Source organism: Styela clava, chromosome 3, assembly GCF_964204865.1.
Source record: "Styela clava chromosome 3, kaStyClav1.hap1.2, whole genome shotgun sequence".
In the NCBI taxonomy this organism is placed as follows: Eukaryota; Metazoa; Chordata; class Ascidiacea; order Stolidobranchia; family Styelidae; genus Styela; species Styela clava.
The window spans coordinates 18,190,260-18,208,328 of NC_135252.1; the positions used below are offsets into that span (position 1 = coordinate 18,190,260).

The 18,069-nt window shown below is 33.1% G+C and overlaps 2 protein-coding genes and 2 long non-coding RNA genes across 4 annotated transcripts in view; all 4 read left to right on the forward strand.

Moving 5' to 3' along the window:
• Positions 1-3,388, forward strand: LOC144420901 (uncharacterized). The gene is made up of 6 exons (XM_078110737.1): positions 1-29; positions 1,399-1,497; positions 1,669-1,787; positions 2,476-2,644; positions 2,735-2,856; positions 3,090-3,388. The coding sequence occupies exons 1-6, from the start codon at positions 1-3 to the stop codon at positions 3,386-3,388; spliced, it is 837 nt and encodes a 278-aa protein (XP_077966863.1).
• An 8,953-nt stretch (positions 3,389-12,341) lies between these two features.
• Positions 12,342-12,945, forward strand: LOC144420868 (uncharacterized). Its single transcript, XR_013474772.1, has 2 exons — positions 12,342-12,473; positions 12,750-12,945. It is a non-coding gene; the product is annotated as an uncharacterized LOC144420868 (long non-coding RNA).
• Positions 12,946-13,441: 496 nt separating this feature from the next.
• On the forward strand, positions 13,442-14,844 carry LOC144420873 (uncharacterized). Its single transcript, XR_013474777.1, has 3 exons — positions 13,442-13,539; positions 13,739-13,851; positions 14,688-14,844. It is a non-coding gene; the product is annotated as an uncharacterized LOC144420873 (long non-coding RNA).
• A 104-nt stretch (positions 14,845-14,948) lies between these two features.
• Positions 14,949-18,069, forward strand: part of LOC120343325 (receptor-type tyrosine-protein phosphatase C-like) — a 39,835-nt gene continuing 36,714 nt past the window's right edge. Inside the window, exons 1-4 of the mRNA XM_078111311.1 lie at positions 14,949-15,079; positions 15,312-15,599; positions 16,806-16,908; positions 17,791-17,911. Coding sequence (XP_077967437.1) covers positions 14,971-15,079; positions 15,312-15,599; positions 16,806-16,908; positions 17,791-17,911 — 621 coding nt within the window. The 5' untranslated portion in view covers positions 14,949-14,970. The remainder of the gene's footprint in view (positions 15,080-15,311; positions 15,600-16,805; positions 16,909-17,790; positions 17,912-18,069) is intronic.

Sequence of the window (18,069 nt, forward strand, 5' to 3'; positions counted from 1 at the left end):
ATGGACAGAGGCGCCGTTGTTCTTTCGTGGCAAGAGGTGGTAATGACTGGGTCTCCTGTTTTGCGCTGTTTCCCTCTGTTTTGCGCTGGTTTCCTTCTGTTTCGCGCTGTTTTCCTCTCTTTTGCGCTGTTTCGCGCTATTTTGCGCTGTTTCGCGCTCTTTTGCGCTGTTTCGCGCTCTTTTGCGCTCTTTGCGGTGTTTCGCGCTGTATTCAGTAAGTAGTAAGACCCCTTTAGTATCAATATCTACTCTACTCTACCCTCGATTCTAATTGGCCTTTGCTAATCAGCTGTTTGGCCTAGCGTCGCGTGATTTTACTCCAGGCTTCTTCGAGATTAGTACTTGCGTCACAGCAAGCGATTTTACGCTTCGCTTTTGTTGACAACGGTCATTTGAAGTTTGGATGAAAAAGGTGGTATTTAGGGGTCATTTTCAGCATGTTGCGGATTGATTTATAATAAATTTTTTAGGCTTTGGCAATTTAACTGGTTGTTCAATGGTTATTGGGAGATATTTGGAAAGTCTGGGCAATGGAAAATCCATGTTTCAAGCTGATAAATGACGATTTGGGGCTCCCGAAGTATGCGAACCAAGATGGCGGACATCGGAATGTAATATGTGTACTAGGTTAGGGTTAGGCCATAATTTTAGGTATAAATACTACGGGAGGCTTTTGGCTAGTCTTCGAACTGATAATAGGACTAAAATGAGAAAACTTGGAAAAAAATTATCGCCTAACCCTAACCTGTTACCCATGTTACGTTCCGATGTCCGCCATCTTGGTTCGCATACTTCGGGAGCACCGACGATTTTCTATTTTTCCAGAAGTTCTGAACTTTTTAATTCAGTAGGGAAAAAATAGTAAATTTTACTAATTTTTGCTAAAAGTCTAGAATGAATGTCATAAAGTCCGTCCAAAAGCTAACGTTGATAATCGCCTGTTGTTTCTAAATCCAACAAGCCGTAAGTGGGTGACGTGGAGTAAGGAGAATAAATTTTAGGTACAATCAAAAGTCACCATGTAAATCGCAAAAAAACGGCTTGGCGTGGAGAAGCCAAGTGCAATTAACAATTTTGGCATGAAAAGGGTCAAAGATGCAATGCGCCACCTCTAATCATGCAATGCGCCACGTTTGGCGCATGCGCCATAGGTTGGCCACCCCTGCCCTACACAGTAATTCGGCAGCAAAAACAGAAAAAACTATAAACTAGAAGCAATTTAGCCTGGGAGAAACTGCTTCAATTTAGGGCAAGTACAAAAAGCAAGTTTGTAACACATATCATGTTAACAACTACCTTCCTCAAACCGAACGTCTTTCATTTATTGGAATAATTTAAATTCATCAAAATACAGCTAATCACTTCTGAATAACTTATAACGAAACACATATGTTGTAGTTCTGGTTCCACGAGTTTATATTGGATTGGAGCAACAGATGAAGTCTCAGAAGGACATTGGAAATGGGTAGATGGATCTTCAGCGTCGATTACTTCCTGGTAAACAGTTTTCCTATACACATGAGGCGACTCCTTTTACACCATACATTTTCAATGTTTTGTTTATGTTGTTGCATTCATGTCGTAAATACGGATAAGACAATGTATACTGACTATTACTCTAAAAATACATTTTTATAGAAGTCTTTCGAATAATAAATTTATTCACAGGAGCTCGGATCCAAAAGAACCGAATGGGGGAAATGGAGAAAATTATCTCGCAATTGACATAAACGGAAAATCGTATGATTATGGTTCAGAAAACCGAAACCGAATTATATGCATGAAAGGTCAGCAAATCTATCAAGTCTAATTATTAAGTTCAAAATGATATACATTTAGGTTTTAAATGTTTGAAGTGCTCTAATTGGTTTTTTTAAGTCCTCTTTCGAGAGAAAAAAGTTTGTTGACCACCGGCTTAGCGTTTAATGCGGTAGACTTACCTGTGTTGACATGGCAGATTACAAATCTTGGGTTCAAATGTCATGTCTCGTACTAGGCCCCGGAGAAGTGAAATGGATTGATTATTGTAAAGATTCCGGTCTTTTCAAATAATAGTAGCTCAATATAAAATTAGGATTATGTGCCCTGATATCCCAATTGTATTCTTTTGTATGGATACTGGGAGCAGTAGTAGTAAGATTACAACTTGTCAAGAGTGTCGACTTAAAAATTAAACATTATAAGAAAAACAAACCTATAAACGGTGTGGTTTTGCACACTCATTCATGATGCAATATATTCAAAACTGTCCGTGAATTTCGTTCATCGGCATCGACAACACAACCACAAATTTATGGAAAAAATAGAATGTGTGGTTCAATTTTGGGTGAATTCAACACTTTTATTTTCCAGATTTATAAACTCATGCGATTGAACATAATAAGTCTAGCAATATATTATATATATATATGTTGTTTTAAGAGCAAAAACAGCAACCAACAACCATTCTTGCTTATATTTTTATTTTATTTGCAGTGTTCCCCAAAACAATTTTTGGGGATATATACAGACTGGAAGCAATTGGAAGACCTCCCATTAAAGTTACTTATGGAACAGCTCGTACAGTTTGCGCGAATATTGGATCGCGAGTTTTGACATTGTCATCGGTCACAAATAATATCATCAAGAACCATCTAAATTCCGAGTAAGTAATTATCGAAAATGAAAATTGGTTGGTTCTGATAAAACTGAATATATTAATTTTCGAATACTTCATGATATTTAATCATTTCAGCACTGATGACAAGCTCTGGTTGAATCATAATTCCGACTCTAATTGCTATTCACTATCATTGAAAGATTACAAATCGCGAACCACACATTGTTATGAGCAGCATTACTACATCTGCGAACAAGGTATGATATGATGGAATTTATTCAAGTTATTGTTGCCAAAAAAAATAATTTACTTATTCTAGCAGTTTACTCTGCCATGCCCTGTCTCCTGAAGCTCAATAAAATACGATTTATATTCAAAATACATCACATATATTTGAGTACGCTACTAAAATTTCTTTGAAAAGTGATTTATTAAAAATAAAATCTCAGCTCATCCTTATATGCATTGCTATTTATTAAAATATTTTCAGCTGGACCGCATGATATGCAATTATCTTTAACTAACTTCATTGCAACTTCCTATAATGGCACAAAAGAAATAACGTGCACGGTGTCTGGGTTTCCACCACCGACTGTTAAATGGACGAAAGGAAAAACTGCACTTCATTCAACATCAATAAATAACCAAGCTAAAGTCGGACAAAAATTGGTTTTGAATCTAAAACAATTGACAATTGAAGACGAAGGACAATACAAATGTTCTGCATCAAATACAGTTGGACAAAAGTTTTACGAGTTTTCACAAATTCTTAATGTAAAAGGTGAGTAGCTGCAAACAGTTGCGTTTATGGAGTAGGCTGGACAAGTTCATTTGGCATTACTTCGACGTAATTCGACGTAATTAATATCAAAGGTGAGAATAGGAAAGATGTTGTTCATGAATGTATGAATATAAAAATAAAATTTTATATCAAGCAATTGGATTTGCTTTATTGAGAAATATTTATTTGTGAACCATTTATTTGTTCGTTGTTGCTCTACTACTCTTTATAATGAAATCTGTAATGCTACTATGTGTTAAAAGATATACAAACATGTAACGGCTCTGGTGAACACAGGTTTTATCACATATTTTCAGTTCCAAGCAAACCATTGATTACAAAAATTACTTCGTCACCTTGCAATTCCAATTTGTTGGTCATTTGGAAGCCACATGTTCGTGTAGTTGGAATCCAACACAGGTATCTAGCGCAAAAAATACGACCAGGTGTTCCATTCCAGAAATAAACACATCTCACGTAAACTACCATTAAATATGGAAGAGACTGAATACCGTTTGGATTAGGCTGATATGTTGAATGCTAAATTTTCGGTATATTTTTGAATAATCTAATTTAAAATGATTACTAACAATAAAATATCATAATAATAAACAAAAACATTTAACATTTCTAGATACTAATGCATTATTCAAAATACTGAATTTAGCTAATCATTTTACTGGTGCTTGTAAGCGATTTAAATACGTCTATTTGTTGGCAGTTTGTTTTAAATCATCTATGATTATAGGATCTCCGCTTTAGGGGTCATATGGTTGAAATTCTCAATAGGCGTTTTGCTGTTAATCTAATAATTGCGTTTCCCCGGCCGGATTGTTGTTTCCCTGGCATCGATGAAAAAACGCGACAAAATTTCAAAAATTGCTACCCCCCGCAGAAGTACATACTTAATTGAAAAATCTAATTAAATCTAATGCCGTTATATCATAGATTTGAGATAATGGATCCTATCAACAGCAACAATTATAAAATTTACTCGACGACGCCGAATAATTTCTCCATGACGTCCAACGTGACAGGTCTGCAACCGTCGACATCTTATATAATTAAGGTATTTTTTTGGTATATATAGGATTTATAAATTTTAATTGGCCTAAATTCTCTCTGTTCAAACGACTATGGTCGTATGAAAAATTACCAATTTCGAGTTACCTGATACTAAACTTTCTTAGATTATGCCATGCTTAACAACTACGTCAACTTGCCTCAGTAAATATGCCGCAAGCACAAATGCAACCACTGAAGGTCCACCCGGTCCCGTTACAAAACCAAGTCTGAATATGACTAACTATGGCTCCTGCCATGTATCTTGGGCAACAGTAACGAACCCGAAATATATATCCGGTTTCAAGGTTTGTATACTGTCTACTGACGGTGTGAATGAGATAGCGCATTTGACAAGTGGATTTTTTATCACTTTGTGTTTAATTAAACGTAGAGACTATCATGTGACATGAAATCGTCATTTGTTTTAGAATTTCAAGTGGTTCAAGTTGATTTAATTTAATTATATCAGCATAAAACTCTTTGAAACTGAACTCCATCTTTAAGACATGTTTGATGCCGAAAAAAAGACAATAATGTTCTGTGAATTGTAAAAACAATTATACCTAAAAACTAATCATTTCATTTTAACTCGTCATCAACTCAACAAAAGCCATAGTGTCGTCATACTATGAAGATGATTTTAAAATAAATGAAATATTTCTGCCATCTGAGAAAACCTCATATGTTCTTCCGAAGATTTACAATAGAAATTACAATGTCTCTATTCAAGCTAAAACTTGTGCAGGGTTTGGACCAGGGTCAGAGGCGGTGGGGGAATGTGTTACCGATACTAATGGTAATTCAAAATTTTTCTTATTTTCTCTACGTTTCAGGTTTTCGTAATTTGATATCACAATCAAATATAATTATTTTCGATTATGTATGGTATACATCATATACACAATATATATCTTTATTGCATTTCCGCTTAGATTTCATTTGTAATTGCCGGCCAGATGCAATTTTATTAAATACGTAGATTACGTTGTAAAAATAATACCACACTCGAATAGTCTATAGGCCAGGGTATTATCTCTTTATTTGAACGCAAAACGCATATTATGCTTACTGTATGAATAAAAATGAAAAATTTATGTAATTCACAGCACCATCCAACATTCAGGCACCAACTGCCAGAGATGAAATGACTGAGTCTGGAATTATGGGATTTTCTTGTTAGCAACACAATAATATTTTGTCGGTGATATATATAACTAACCTCATACATCTAGACACAGACACACAGATCTCAAATACACACAAAAAAGTTTTTCCCTGTAAAGAACGAATTAAATACCTCTCACAATGCTACAATTTTATTTATTTTTACATTTATGTGGGAGATTTGAGTTCTTACATAGTTTGTTAAAAGCGGATTTAATAGAAGTTTTAGCAACCTTTAACTGACTGGTCAAATGTTCATCGGTCAATTGCCTTCTCCTTCTGCCTTTGGTGAGCTTCATTTTGAAGAAAAGTTATCTTATAGTAACGATGGCACCGAGCGAAACGGCGAAAGATTTAACTAACCGACAAAAGCAAAAAATATATATATATATATTTACTAATAATAAGTAAAAATACCATGATCTCTTTCAACGAAATAGTAAGTATATTTGTGAGCTTTCGTTAGATCATGGTCCAACTTCTTCGAACAATACAAGATATAACTTAATCAAATAGCCATATTTGATATATTCGCTATTTGATTAAGTTATATCTTGTATTGTTTGAAGAAGTTAGACCATGATCTAACGAAAGCTCACAAATATACTTACTATTTCGTTGAAAGAGATCATGTTATTTTTACTTATCACTTTAATACTATCTCGTTCAAGCATCCTTGTGGAGAGTACCACATACGGATCCGAAGGAGAAAGTAAACAAGGAGAAAGGACCTGCAGTTTAATACACAATATCCAAGTTCCCTTACTAATATTACTTATATAAATATATACGTATATAAAATCAAAATAAAATGTTCCCATTAACGCTTTTTATGTTTACAGTACCATCTATTTTACGAGCACCCACAACCGAAGAAAAGATAACTGACAATGGAACTTTAGTGATTTCAATTAACGTTCCAGATGAAACCAATGGCCCTGTGAGGTATCTAGCTTATCCTAAATGTTTTCCTTGTTTAAAACAACTGTAGGTTTTGAACAATTCGAAAAATAAGAATTCACGAATAAAGCAACGCTATATTTTTAAAAAATAAAATGATAAATCATATATATTTTATTTATTTATTGCTCGTAGATTTACACGGGACATATTGAGCTTTGTCAAGAATTACATTCTTCTTAATTTAATAATTTTGACTTCTATCTCTTATATATTACAGTTGTTTATTCATCATTGTTCAAGGCAATATAGAAGCTAAATTCCTATCTTTAATCGAAAAATCACGTATGGCCGAACTGAGTTCTGGAAGACTGCAAGATGAATACATTGCAATTGCTCTAAATAGAAACAGGTTTGTCTAACTAAAACAATTTATCAAATAGCCTATCATATTGCGCAGGTTGCATTGTCTATTGGCGTAACTAACAATTTCCTGAATATATTGTTTATCCCTCTCAGAAAAGGAATGACTAAGTGGACTTATGCGTGCTATTATATGTCATATTCTGCATAAATGTAAATTATTTGATTTTTGTTATTTAGATATAGCTAAAACAGCGTAAAATTATTGAATCAGATATATATTCGAGACATATGTTTCACCCTTCTATTAAGCTGATTTGTTCATAACTGACTCAAAGGTGATTTGTCATTAACATTTACGTAGTTAAATTAAAAACTATTCACGCACTGTACCAATTTGTTGATATAAATATAATCATTTTTTTTTTGCTTTTGAAGCATTGGGTCAAATCGTTCTTCCATCAATCTTATTCTTGGAAACGGAAAAAACACTACATGCGACGCCAGTAAACCAAACCATCAACAACAAACAAACAGCTCTGACAATGTATATAACGCATACAACAAAATATTATCCAATTCGCAATCTTACAAGTGAGATAAACTGCGGCAGTTAGCTTTTATTGATTGTCCTATTTTCCTGTTTTCATTTATGATCATAGAAACAATATTTCTGATATCAGCTATTGTTTGATTGAATATATATTATGAGAATACTGTCAGTTTGTAACTTATTGAGAAACAGCATATATCTATTTCATTTTGCAGAATATTTCTTGTAACGGCAACCCCGATTAAAGACACAGTTCTATTCAAAGTCAGTGATGAACTTTTAATCGGGAAGATTGTTCCAGATACCAATCAAAGTAAATTTGCAATTTTCAATATTTAATCTGTTTCGCACATTAACGTTCTTTAATTAAATTACAACACAAATTGTGACACAATAGATTCACAATGACAAATTTTTTTTCGTAACCGTTCAAGCCGCCTTAAATTGAGGTTTGGATGATAGAGGTATGACATGTTGGTGAAAGTTAATCCTGGTCTTATTCCAAAGTACAAAATACATAATAGTTTGTTACAGCTTGACGATTCATTCTACAAGCTTCGGCAATTTCTTTCAATTCTTTAAATTTTATGCATTACTCAGTCATTACTCAACGGCTACGGTTTACTTTCATTTTCATACAGATGTCATCTTAGGAGTGGTAGCTGGAGGAATACTTGCTATCCTATTTGCTCTTGGGTCTGTATATTATGTGAGGCATTACAATAATAAAAAGAAACGCAAAACCCCTGAAACAATATCGAGCATTTCAATAAATGTTTCAAAAAAAGAAAAGACGGAATATGTATCAGCAGGTGAGAATGTCGACATAACTAAAACTCTTTAACATGTTTAACTTGACTTTTGATGCCGATATGTAAACTGTCACCATTTTCTTATTATAAAAATGGGTCAATTTTTAATTCGTTTTTCCCACTTTTTTCTGGTAAATTTAATCTCATTAGCACGAAGAACCCCACAATATATGACAATTGCTAATTTACACGGAGCGAACCTATAAATCGTTTTGTCATTTAATAGTTTTCCAATCAATCTCTTTCATCGTTATCTACTGTACCAATTGTCTTGAAATTTTCACTGGTGAAAGATTGTTGTTGTCGCGAGGAGTTTATTACTTAATTTAATTCATAACTTTCTGTGTATTACATGTAGCGGTTTTGCGAACGCAGGTAAGCGTTTCTCGCGCTTAACCCCAATAGAAGGTTTTTTGGAGGGTAGAGTAGACTATGGCAGCGGTACTGTGAAATATTTTATGAAACATTTGTGACTTGGATCATTTGGTATTCAAATTCACGTTGAGACTGAAAGCATGAATCGTTATCGTCACAGGACCCTGATATCCGGATGCAGATAATGGTAAGTTACCGAACCTGTTCCACAGTTCCAGCTTTGTTCAGGATGGGACTAGTTGAAAAATAATTCGTTTTGCCTTTCGTGTCTATATATATGTGTATAGCCATAATGTTTATCAATAAAACATGAAAATGGAAAATATTAATGGGATATAACATATAAATTCGAGTTTCCGATTACTTGATGCAAACACATATAACAACAGGTACTACAGATACACAACATCATCTGAATACGTCAATCAACACTTATGAAACGATTGCTGAAGCATCAAATGGTTACGAGGACATCACAGATCCTCCCGATTGGAATCCATACGAGATAGCAGTTAGCCAATATGAGACTGTTTTATGAGAGTTTTAATGTAATGCAATATGTCAATTATTTTTGTTTTAGAAAAAATCAAATAATTGTTCAAGTTATACGTTATTGATCAATGATTTTGTAACCCAGGGGTGTGCCTTTGTCGTTGGGCCATATAACATATTTCAGACATCTGGGCCACACAATAAATTCAGTTTTGTCAAAGAAATTAAAAAATCCTCAAAATGAAAAATATTACCATTTCAGTTGAAAATTTCGAGTTCTTGCACAGTTTTTTAACACCAGCTTACATGACTGGTTAATCATAATACATTTATTACATACTTTCTTTCCATTTGAGGAATATTAGGATTCTTATCAGGATTCTATGCTTAATGGGAAAAAATCTGAGTTTTGATAAAATCCACAATAAGTAGCTTGACGGACCGGTCTGTGACCCACCTCTTGCACACCACTGTTGTAACCCCCACTAACACCTGACAAAAGCAGCAAAATGTGGAAATGTCAAAATATCAGGAAATCTGATTGCTATATTGTTAGCATATTTTCTCAACCAAAAAGTTAGATAGCCAGATAACAATTCAGACTGCCAAGCACATCATTCAACTTCGCTAGTTTCCCCAGCTAGCCATAACACTATTTAATTCTGTTACATTAGTGATGACACTATGTCAAAAGCTTTTTCTGATTAATTTTATGACGAAACAATACGAAAGGCGATTTTTTGATTACTCTCCGATTGTGACGGGGCCACAGATAATGAAGCAGCGGGCCACATGTGGCCTGCTGGCCTGGTTTGGACCACCCTGATCTAGAACTTTATTATTATTATTACAACTTACAAGACAGCTGATACACTCTCAAATTTATTAACTTAAAAAGTTATAAATCAGCAACAATACGTAAAATTGTTTTATAATAAATTATGTATTAATTAAATAAACGAGAATATCTGTCAGAGATCGAGGACTTATCAATCAAAAGTTAGGGGATCCCCAAAACAGCGCTCTTACTCTATAGTGACACCTTGTGTCCCATCACTAATTAATTATTAACTCGCTAATTATAAGACATAATTTGCCCTAAATCAATAGGCTTCTAGTCCGAGTTATGATGAATGCACATGAAAAATCTGGAGCAGATTCAATCTCGTTTTCGTGAGATATCGCGTGCATCTAACAGACAGGCAGACAGTTTTCAAATGATGAAAACCGAGCAATGGTGAAATTATGTGAAAATTCGCAAAATGAAAATACTATGTAGGGAGTACAAATGTATTTCTTATGCTAGTTACATAAACAAACTTTTTATCAAAGTCTGTCATGCATTTTATAATATTGAAGACGTGTTCTGGCTTTTGTAGTAATGATTAATTTCCCCTTTTCGTATACTTGCATTAAGATTTGATTGTACTGATAAATATATAGACACTAGAAAATATTGTGTGTGCATTGATTTTTGAATGATGTTACAAGATTTTCCGCAGAATACGTTTTATTAACACAATAAGAGTTGGAGTTTTTCCCAGTAGCCAATACTAATGAGTAGTTTTGGAAGTTCAATGTGATATTGAAAATATTTTCATATTTTTTGGTGGGAATGATATGCAGAATATTAAGGCGCTTATAGGCGAACTTGTCAAAGTTTACTACTAGATTCCAAATACACGCAAACAACATAAAATAGAATCGCAATGTGGGATTTATGGAATCATTTTTATCTGATAGGTTGATAAACTAGTAATTTTATATATTAGAAATAATTTCTGACAAGTGCAAGAGGGAGTCGAGCTCATGGATTCTATTATTGAACTACTAAACAGAATACTATTATCAGTCACCTATCTACAAGTTTTGTCAATATACCTTTTTTCAACTTCAAATTATCAAAATTATAAACAACCCATGCATGTTGAACATTGCCATATGTTGTGGATAGTGGAATGCATCAGGCATATAATCGTGGTAAATATTTGACGTCACGAGCAACCAACATTTCTACATTAACCTCGCTGCTATTGATATGAATTTAGCCATTCAGGTATCTACTTTGAATTTTAGACGGAATATCAGCTTGAATGTTGTTTTGCCTCGCACAATTGTATTACATTTTGGCGCAATTAATAATCATATTACCTTGAATGCATACACATGAGCAATGACGACGCCGTAATGGACGTAACTAAAATGAAACGGATGCTCGTAAATGAAATAATATAACTGAAATGTATTTCAAAGGTTAACCAGCAATAGAAAAGTTAGCGTGACCAACTGTATCAATAAAAAAAATGTTTTGTTATTTCACGTAACCCCAACTGTTAGTTTTATTAATATGTTGTTGTTTTTACTCATATCGTTAAAAATCGCCTTCCTCTTTAATTACTGGATCAATTGCTATTTCAGTGTTCAAAGATGGTATTTTGCGCTAGAAGGCTATAACTTTTATTTATTTCAAATATATTTGTGAGCTATATGGGATTCGTTTTTTTTTTTGTGTGCTATGACGTCATCACAATTTGCGTACCTCTTGTCGGTTATGCGAAAGTGGGAAGTTTTTTTATGGGGAAAGGTAGACTGTACCGAAAATATACAAATCGATATGGGGCCCTGTGCTAAACAAACTTTTTACCACGTACCAAAGCTAATAGAAATCACAGTAATAACTCTTTCATGTCAAAACCTGATTACCCGACAAGGTTGATATAGTACACAAAATCATATTCCATGACATAATACGCTCCACTACATCGATCAACACAAATCGAAATGATACTAATCCTGATTGATTGAAATAATAATATTTTTAAACTAGGTTCCCCCATAGGGCCCCATAAGTTTTTCTTATTAATGCTGATTACTTATATTTCTTATTGTTCTTATTAATATACTAATAATTGGTTGATGTCGATATTTATATTTCATTCATATAACATATCGGAACGCTGGTATAAGACTTGTAATATCAAGCCTATTGTATAATATTAATATCAATGCTTATTATTGAAGTAAATCAACGTAGACTCCTGAAGTAAATTGTATACACAACCAAGAATTTCTCAATGTTGTCAAATCCGTGGTGCGTGGGGTGTGAAACATATACATACAATGAGCCATGTTGGAAGTTAAGTATTATAAGTAGTGGCAGCCTGCAACTATCATCTAGTCGAGTCATGATAATTTTGAGATAAGGTTCTGGTGTAAATGACGAAATGAATTATAAAGCTTGATTTCTGTTGGAGAAATTTTTGACAGATATGACAAATTATTTTTAATGACGGCTATTCGACAAAACTAAAATGCCCGAGTGCAATTGCTGGTTTGTTCTATTAACATTTCTTGCAACGTCTGATGCAGGTATTGAAAATTCTGAATTCATTTTCATTTTGTTCATCAACTGTAAATTCCGGTTATGTGCATTGGGAAATGTCACGCATAGTTGAGTAAATAGTAAATACGTGCGATCAGAACCCCTATGTGATATTTGTGTTTTTGTAATTTTGTTTTTCGGCATAGGTATTTATTTCAGTTTAGCTTATAAACTATTCTTGTCAATAATATCTAGCATTGGATTCTTGGCGTCAAGTTATATATTCTTCAAGATAAAATTTGTGATGAATAATTTTTTTACAGGACTTTGGAAGACATTAAACAAGCCTTTTTATAAACTCACGTTTTACAACACCGATTCTACATGGCAGGCTGCTAAAACTTTTTGTGAGAACAGAGGATCAAGTCTTGTTCAACTTGATGTTAGCTCTATAAAAGATGACGTTGTTAATACAGTCAGAAGGTAACATTTTATTTCATTAAGACACTGCTTATGGTATTTGCAGATTAGTACTTTTGATAATTTATTTCCGTCATAGTTGCACTAAATATTTAAATAAAACATGTCAAATCTGTTAAAATTTAGCTGCATTTTCTATCATATATTTTTTCAAATATATTTCCAACGTCATCAGTCAGTAAAAGGTTTGTTCTGCATTTAGAAATTATTTGAAATTCGAAGAAATAATTTTTATAAATTTTCTCCAAATAACATAATATTCGGTTTGACTTTTTTGTAATCTTAGTCGTAACCGGTGATTTAGTTTAATAATTTTGATCCGTGGAGGAATGATTACTCCGATTAATTCGAAAATATATTAGTACTTAGAAATTTTTTTCAGTTTTGCATCAATTTAAATTAAAAGTTTGCATTGCATTTACATATTTTTTACACAAATATAAATCTCTTGTATTCATTGGGATAAGTTAAATGTCATAATACATATCATTACACCTATATGATTTATATATAAAAAAAAAATTCAATATGTTATAGTTCTGGAGCAACTGATTTCTATTGGATTGGAGCAACAGATGAAGCCTCAGAAAACCAATGGAAATGGATAGATGGATCTTCAGCCTCGATTACTTGGTGAATATATTTTTTTGCATCTTAATAAATCTAACAACTTACAAGATAATGTATGTTGACCATTGCTCTCAATCATAGTTACGAAATCACACATAAGTGGCTTTCGAACATGAATATTTATTTTCACAAATGTTCTATTTAAAAGCTTCTTACCAAATAACTTATTTTATTTTTTAATTCTCGCTTTGGTACTTTATAGGAATTCAGGAGAACCCAATGGAAAACGTGGAGAAAATCATCTAGTAATTGGCAATAACGGAAATTGTTATGATTATGATAAAAAACGCCACGAAGGAATTATATGCATAAAAGGTCAGTAAATCAATCATAATATGTACAAATTTTCAGACATTTATTCGCCCGATTTCTATCATGATCAGTTTGTCAAAGAAACGAAATAGCTTCATCACCCGGGAATTGTTATGACCCCAATGAATTCCATTTTTTTCTACCTTCCAATGTAAATTGATCTTCACAATATTATCATTATTTTAGACGAAACTGAGAAAACCAACGTCTAATTTTGTATGGAACGATTTAAATATATTTGTTTCTACGAAATTATTGCAAAATGTAATTCCGCAATTTATAAATATTTTATAATTACTATTAATCTTCAAAAGGATTCTCGCGGTAAAAATACAATTGGTCAAGAGTGCTAGTGTAAACAATAACATACATTTCATGAAAAATATCGGGATGAACGTTATATTTTTGCGATAACTTATCAACAGTCCAATAATGCTCTAAAAATCGAGTAGGATCTTGTTACAAGCCATATTTAACGATGTTATGTACAAGATAGTTATTAGTTGTCAAAATTTGATATAAAAATTGACAATATCTCTTTTAAATTAAACCGATGTATCTTTGTAGAATAGTTTGTATAATATTTTACCCAAGATACGACATATACATTCCTAATACGTCACAAGATTTCAAATGAGCAAATAATATAATATATTGGGAAATGGGAATCAATTTTTTATTATTTGAAGTGAATTTAATTCGATCCCTTGTTTCAATGAGCATAAATGCATACGCTTAAACAAAATATTAGGCCTAAACTTCATTGAACGTATTATGTTTTCAATAAACCAAAACATCAACCAACAATTAATCTTCCATACATTCATATTTTGTTTTAGCAATTCCTTTTACAATTTCCTCGGGATTATACAGACTGACTGTTATTGGAAGACCTCACCCTAAACTTACTTATGAAACAGCTCGTGCAAAATGCGAAAATGTTCGATCACGAATTTTGAAATTTTCATTGACCACAAATACAATTATCAAGACCTATTCGGAGTGAGTAAATATCAAAAATATCAAAAATTAATATTGGTGAAGTAAATCTAAGTATACTATTTTCGAAACTCTAAACTATTCATGAAATTTAGTCGTTTCAGAACTGATGACAAGCTCTGGATGAATCCTAATTTAGATTCTGGTTCTATTTGCTATTCTCTATCATTGAAAGATTTCAATTCGAGAGTCACAAATTGTAATGAGCGGCATTATTACATCTGTGAACAAGGTAGAACCAAATGTATAAAACTTAATTCGAGTTTTTGTTTCTAAATAATTTGTTTTAATTAATCTACCAGTTTACTCTACCATGCTCTCTCCACGGAAGCTCAATAAAATACAATATATATGAAATATATCTTGGTACTAAAATTTATATTTCATAAACTTGTGTGGAAATTACTTTATCAAAAATAAAATCTCAGGTCATCATTTATTCGTATTTATTGAAACATTTTCAGTTGAAACGCACGACATGCAGTTGTCAATATCGAACTTCATTGTTAATTCATATTATGGGAAAAAAGAAATAACGTGTACGGCATCTGGGTTTCCATCACCGACTGTTGAATGGATGAAAGGAAACATTTCTCATTCAGAATCAATAAATAACCAAGCTAAAGTTGGACAAAAATTAGTTCTGGATCTAAAACAATTGACAATTGAAGACGAAGGACAATACATATGTTTCGCATCAAATACAGTTGGACAAACTTTTTACCGGTTATCACGAAAACTTAATGTAAAAGGTGAGAGACCGTACACTTATACAAACAAATTTATTATTAATAAACCAATTAAATTGAATTTCATGGAGTAGGATGGACATCGACAGAGTTGGTTTGTTATTACTTGAGTATTCGACCTAATTAATATAACAGGGAAAATAGAAAATGTGTTGTGCACGGATGTATAAATATATAAATAAAAGTTTATAATATGCAAATTCTTTTGCTTTATTGGGCATAAGAAATCATTTATTTGTTTGTTATTTATCAACTACTCTTTTATGATGAAATCTGCAATGCTGTTATGTGTTAAAACAGGGGAGTGCAACCTTTTCCGCATGCGGGCTATATATCAATAACTGGGTAAAACCGCGGGCCGCACCTTCATTTAACATAGGCTTTCTATCAGTTGCAGACACAAAATAGTGTCTTTTTGTTATTGATCTCAAGCCGTAATCATTAGGGATCCTTGCAAAAATGATGAATTGAAACGCATCAATTTCTTAAAACTGTAATTCAAATATATTGTCACGCCCAATTTAAACGACTTCAGTGAGAAATTTGCTGCTTGATACTTTTTCCGACTACTTTTGTTCAAATTTGCTTGAATGGAAGTGCTAGCAGTTCGTTATGACGCCCATTTTAGGAAAAAATTAGTAACCGAAAAGTGCCATATTTGATGCCATGACCTTCTTTCAAATGTGGAAAGTTTTTATGGTAGAGATGTATAATACGCCAAAATTAATTTCAAAATACTTTGCTGTCAAATCTTATTCTAGATTAAATTGAAACAAAACCAAATGGATCAAAACTCATTTAGCATTTGTATCTCTTAATATCAATTTTTTTCAAACTGCTTTCTAGTAGTCTAATCTTCAAAAAACCGTTCTTACAATTCATTAGCGTCTGCTTGGCCTTTTCCCTTAAATTGTTCGTTGCTCGGCGAGTGACAGATTTGTGAATCGCGTTGTTCGCTTCGCTGTTAGGACGTTGTAACGTCATAGGCATAGATAATAAATTGGACTCAAATACAAGCTTTGCAACGCAAAGAGAACCAGATCAAACTAAATTAAAAACTAGTGTAGCTGGCCGAACACCATTCAAAATTCAGCATTCCTCCGTGGGCCGCACAATTTCCCCTCGCGGGCCGCACTTTGCACACTCCTGTGTTAAAAGATATACAAACATGTAACAATTCTGTTGAAACAGGTTTAAACATTTTTTCAGTTCCAAGTCAACCATCAATCACAAACATTACATCGTCACCTTGCAATTCCAATTTATTGGTCATCTGGAGGCCACATGTTCGTGGAGTTGGAATCCAACACAGGTAACTAGCGGCACAAAATACGACCCGACTTTCTCAATCAGAAAATAACACATCTCAAGTAAACTCGCCGTTCATAAGAAAAAACTGAACCTGAATAACATTTTACTTAGGCTGACATTATAAATGCTAAATTTTCGGTATATTTTTGAAAAATCTAATTTAAAATGATTACCACCAATAAAATATCATAATAACAAAAATAAACATTTAACACTAATTATTCACTAGATAACAAAACAGTATTCAAAATACTGAATTTAGCTAACCGTTTTACTGGTGTTTGTAAGTAATTTAATATGTTTAGTTGTTGTCAGTTTATTTTGAATCATCTACCGGTATGCTTATTGAATATCCTATATTCAAATTCTATATTCTAATACGAGTTTTACTGTTAAACTAATAATGTGCGTTTCACCGACCGGATTATTGTTTCGTTTCCATGTCATCAATGAAAAAACGTGACGATCGTTGAGAAGATTTTAGTTTATTTAAAATTTGTTGCTATTATTCCGTAATCTACCAAGAAAATTATAATTCCGAGGTTGCTAACGCCCGCAGACAGAAGTAAATACCTATTCGAACAAGGCATTGATCATCTCGTTAATTCATAAACTGGGAAAGCCTTGGGGATCTTAGTGAACATGATTTATTATAAGCTGCAGTACACCGCTCACCCAGGAATTTCTGGGAGACGCGCAGAGCTCAAAGGAATTGCCAGTTTCGGTATCCCGCTCACTGTCGTTACATTGTCGCTACAATGTACTATATATTGCGTGGTGATAACGGTTTACTGATAAGCAACTGATTCGTGTATTAGCGGAGATCCTGGGCGCATACCAGCTTGTTTTTATAAACAATCGAATACTGTTATATAAATCATAGATTTCAGATTATAGATCCTATCAACAGCAACAATTCTAAAGTTTTCCTAACGACGCCGAATAATGTCTCCATGACGTCCAATGTAACAGGTCTGCAACCGTCAACATCGTACATTCTTAAGGTAATTTCGGGGAATATAGGACTTATAAATTCCAAATGAACGAAAATCTCTCTGTTGCAAAACTCTATGGCCGTATGAAAATTAATAATTTGAAAATATCTTATTCTAAACTTTTAGATTGAGCCATGCTTAACAAATCCATCAACTTGCCTCAGCCA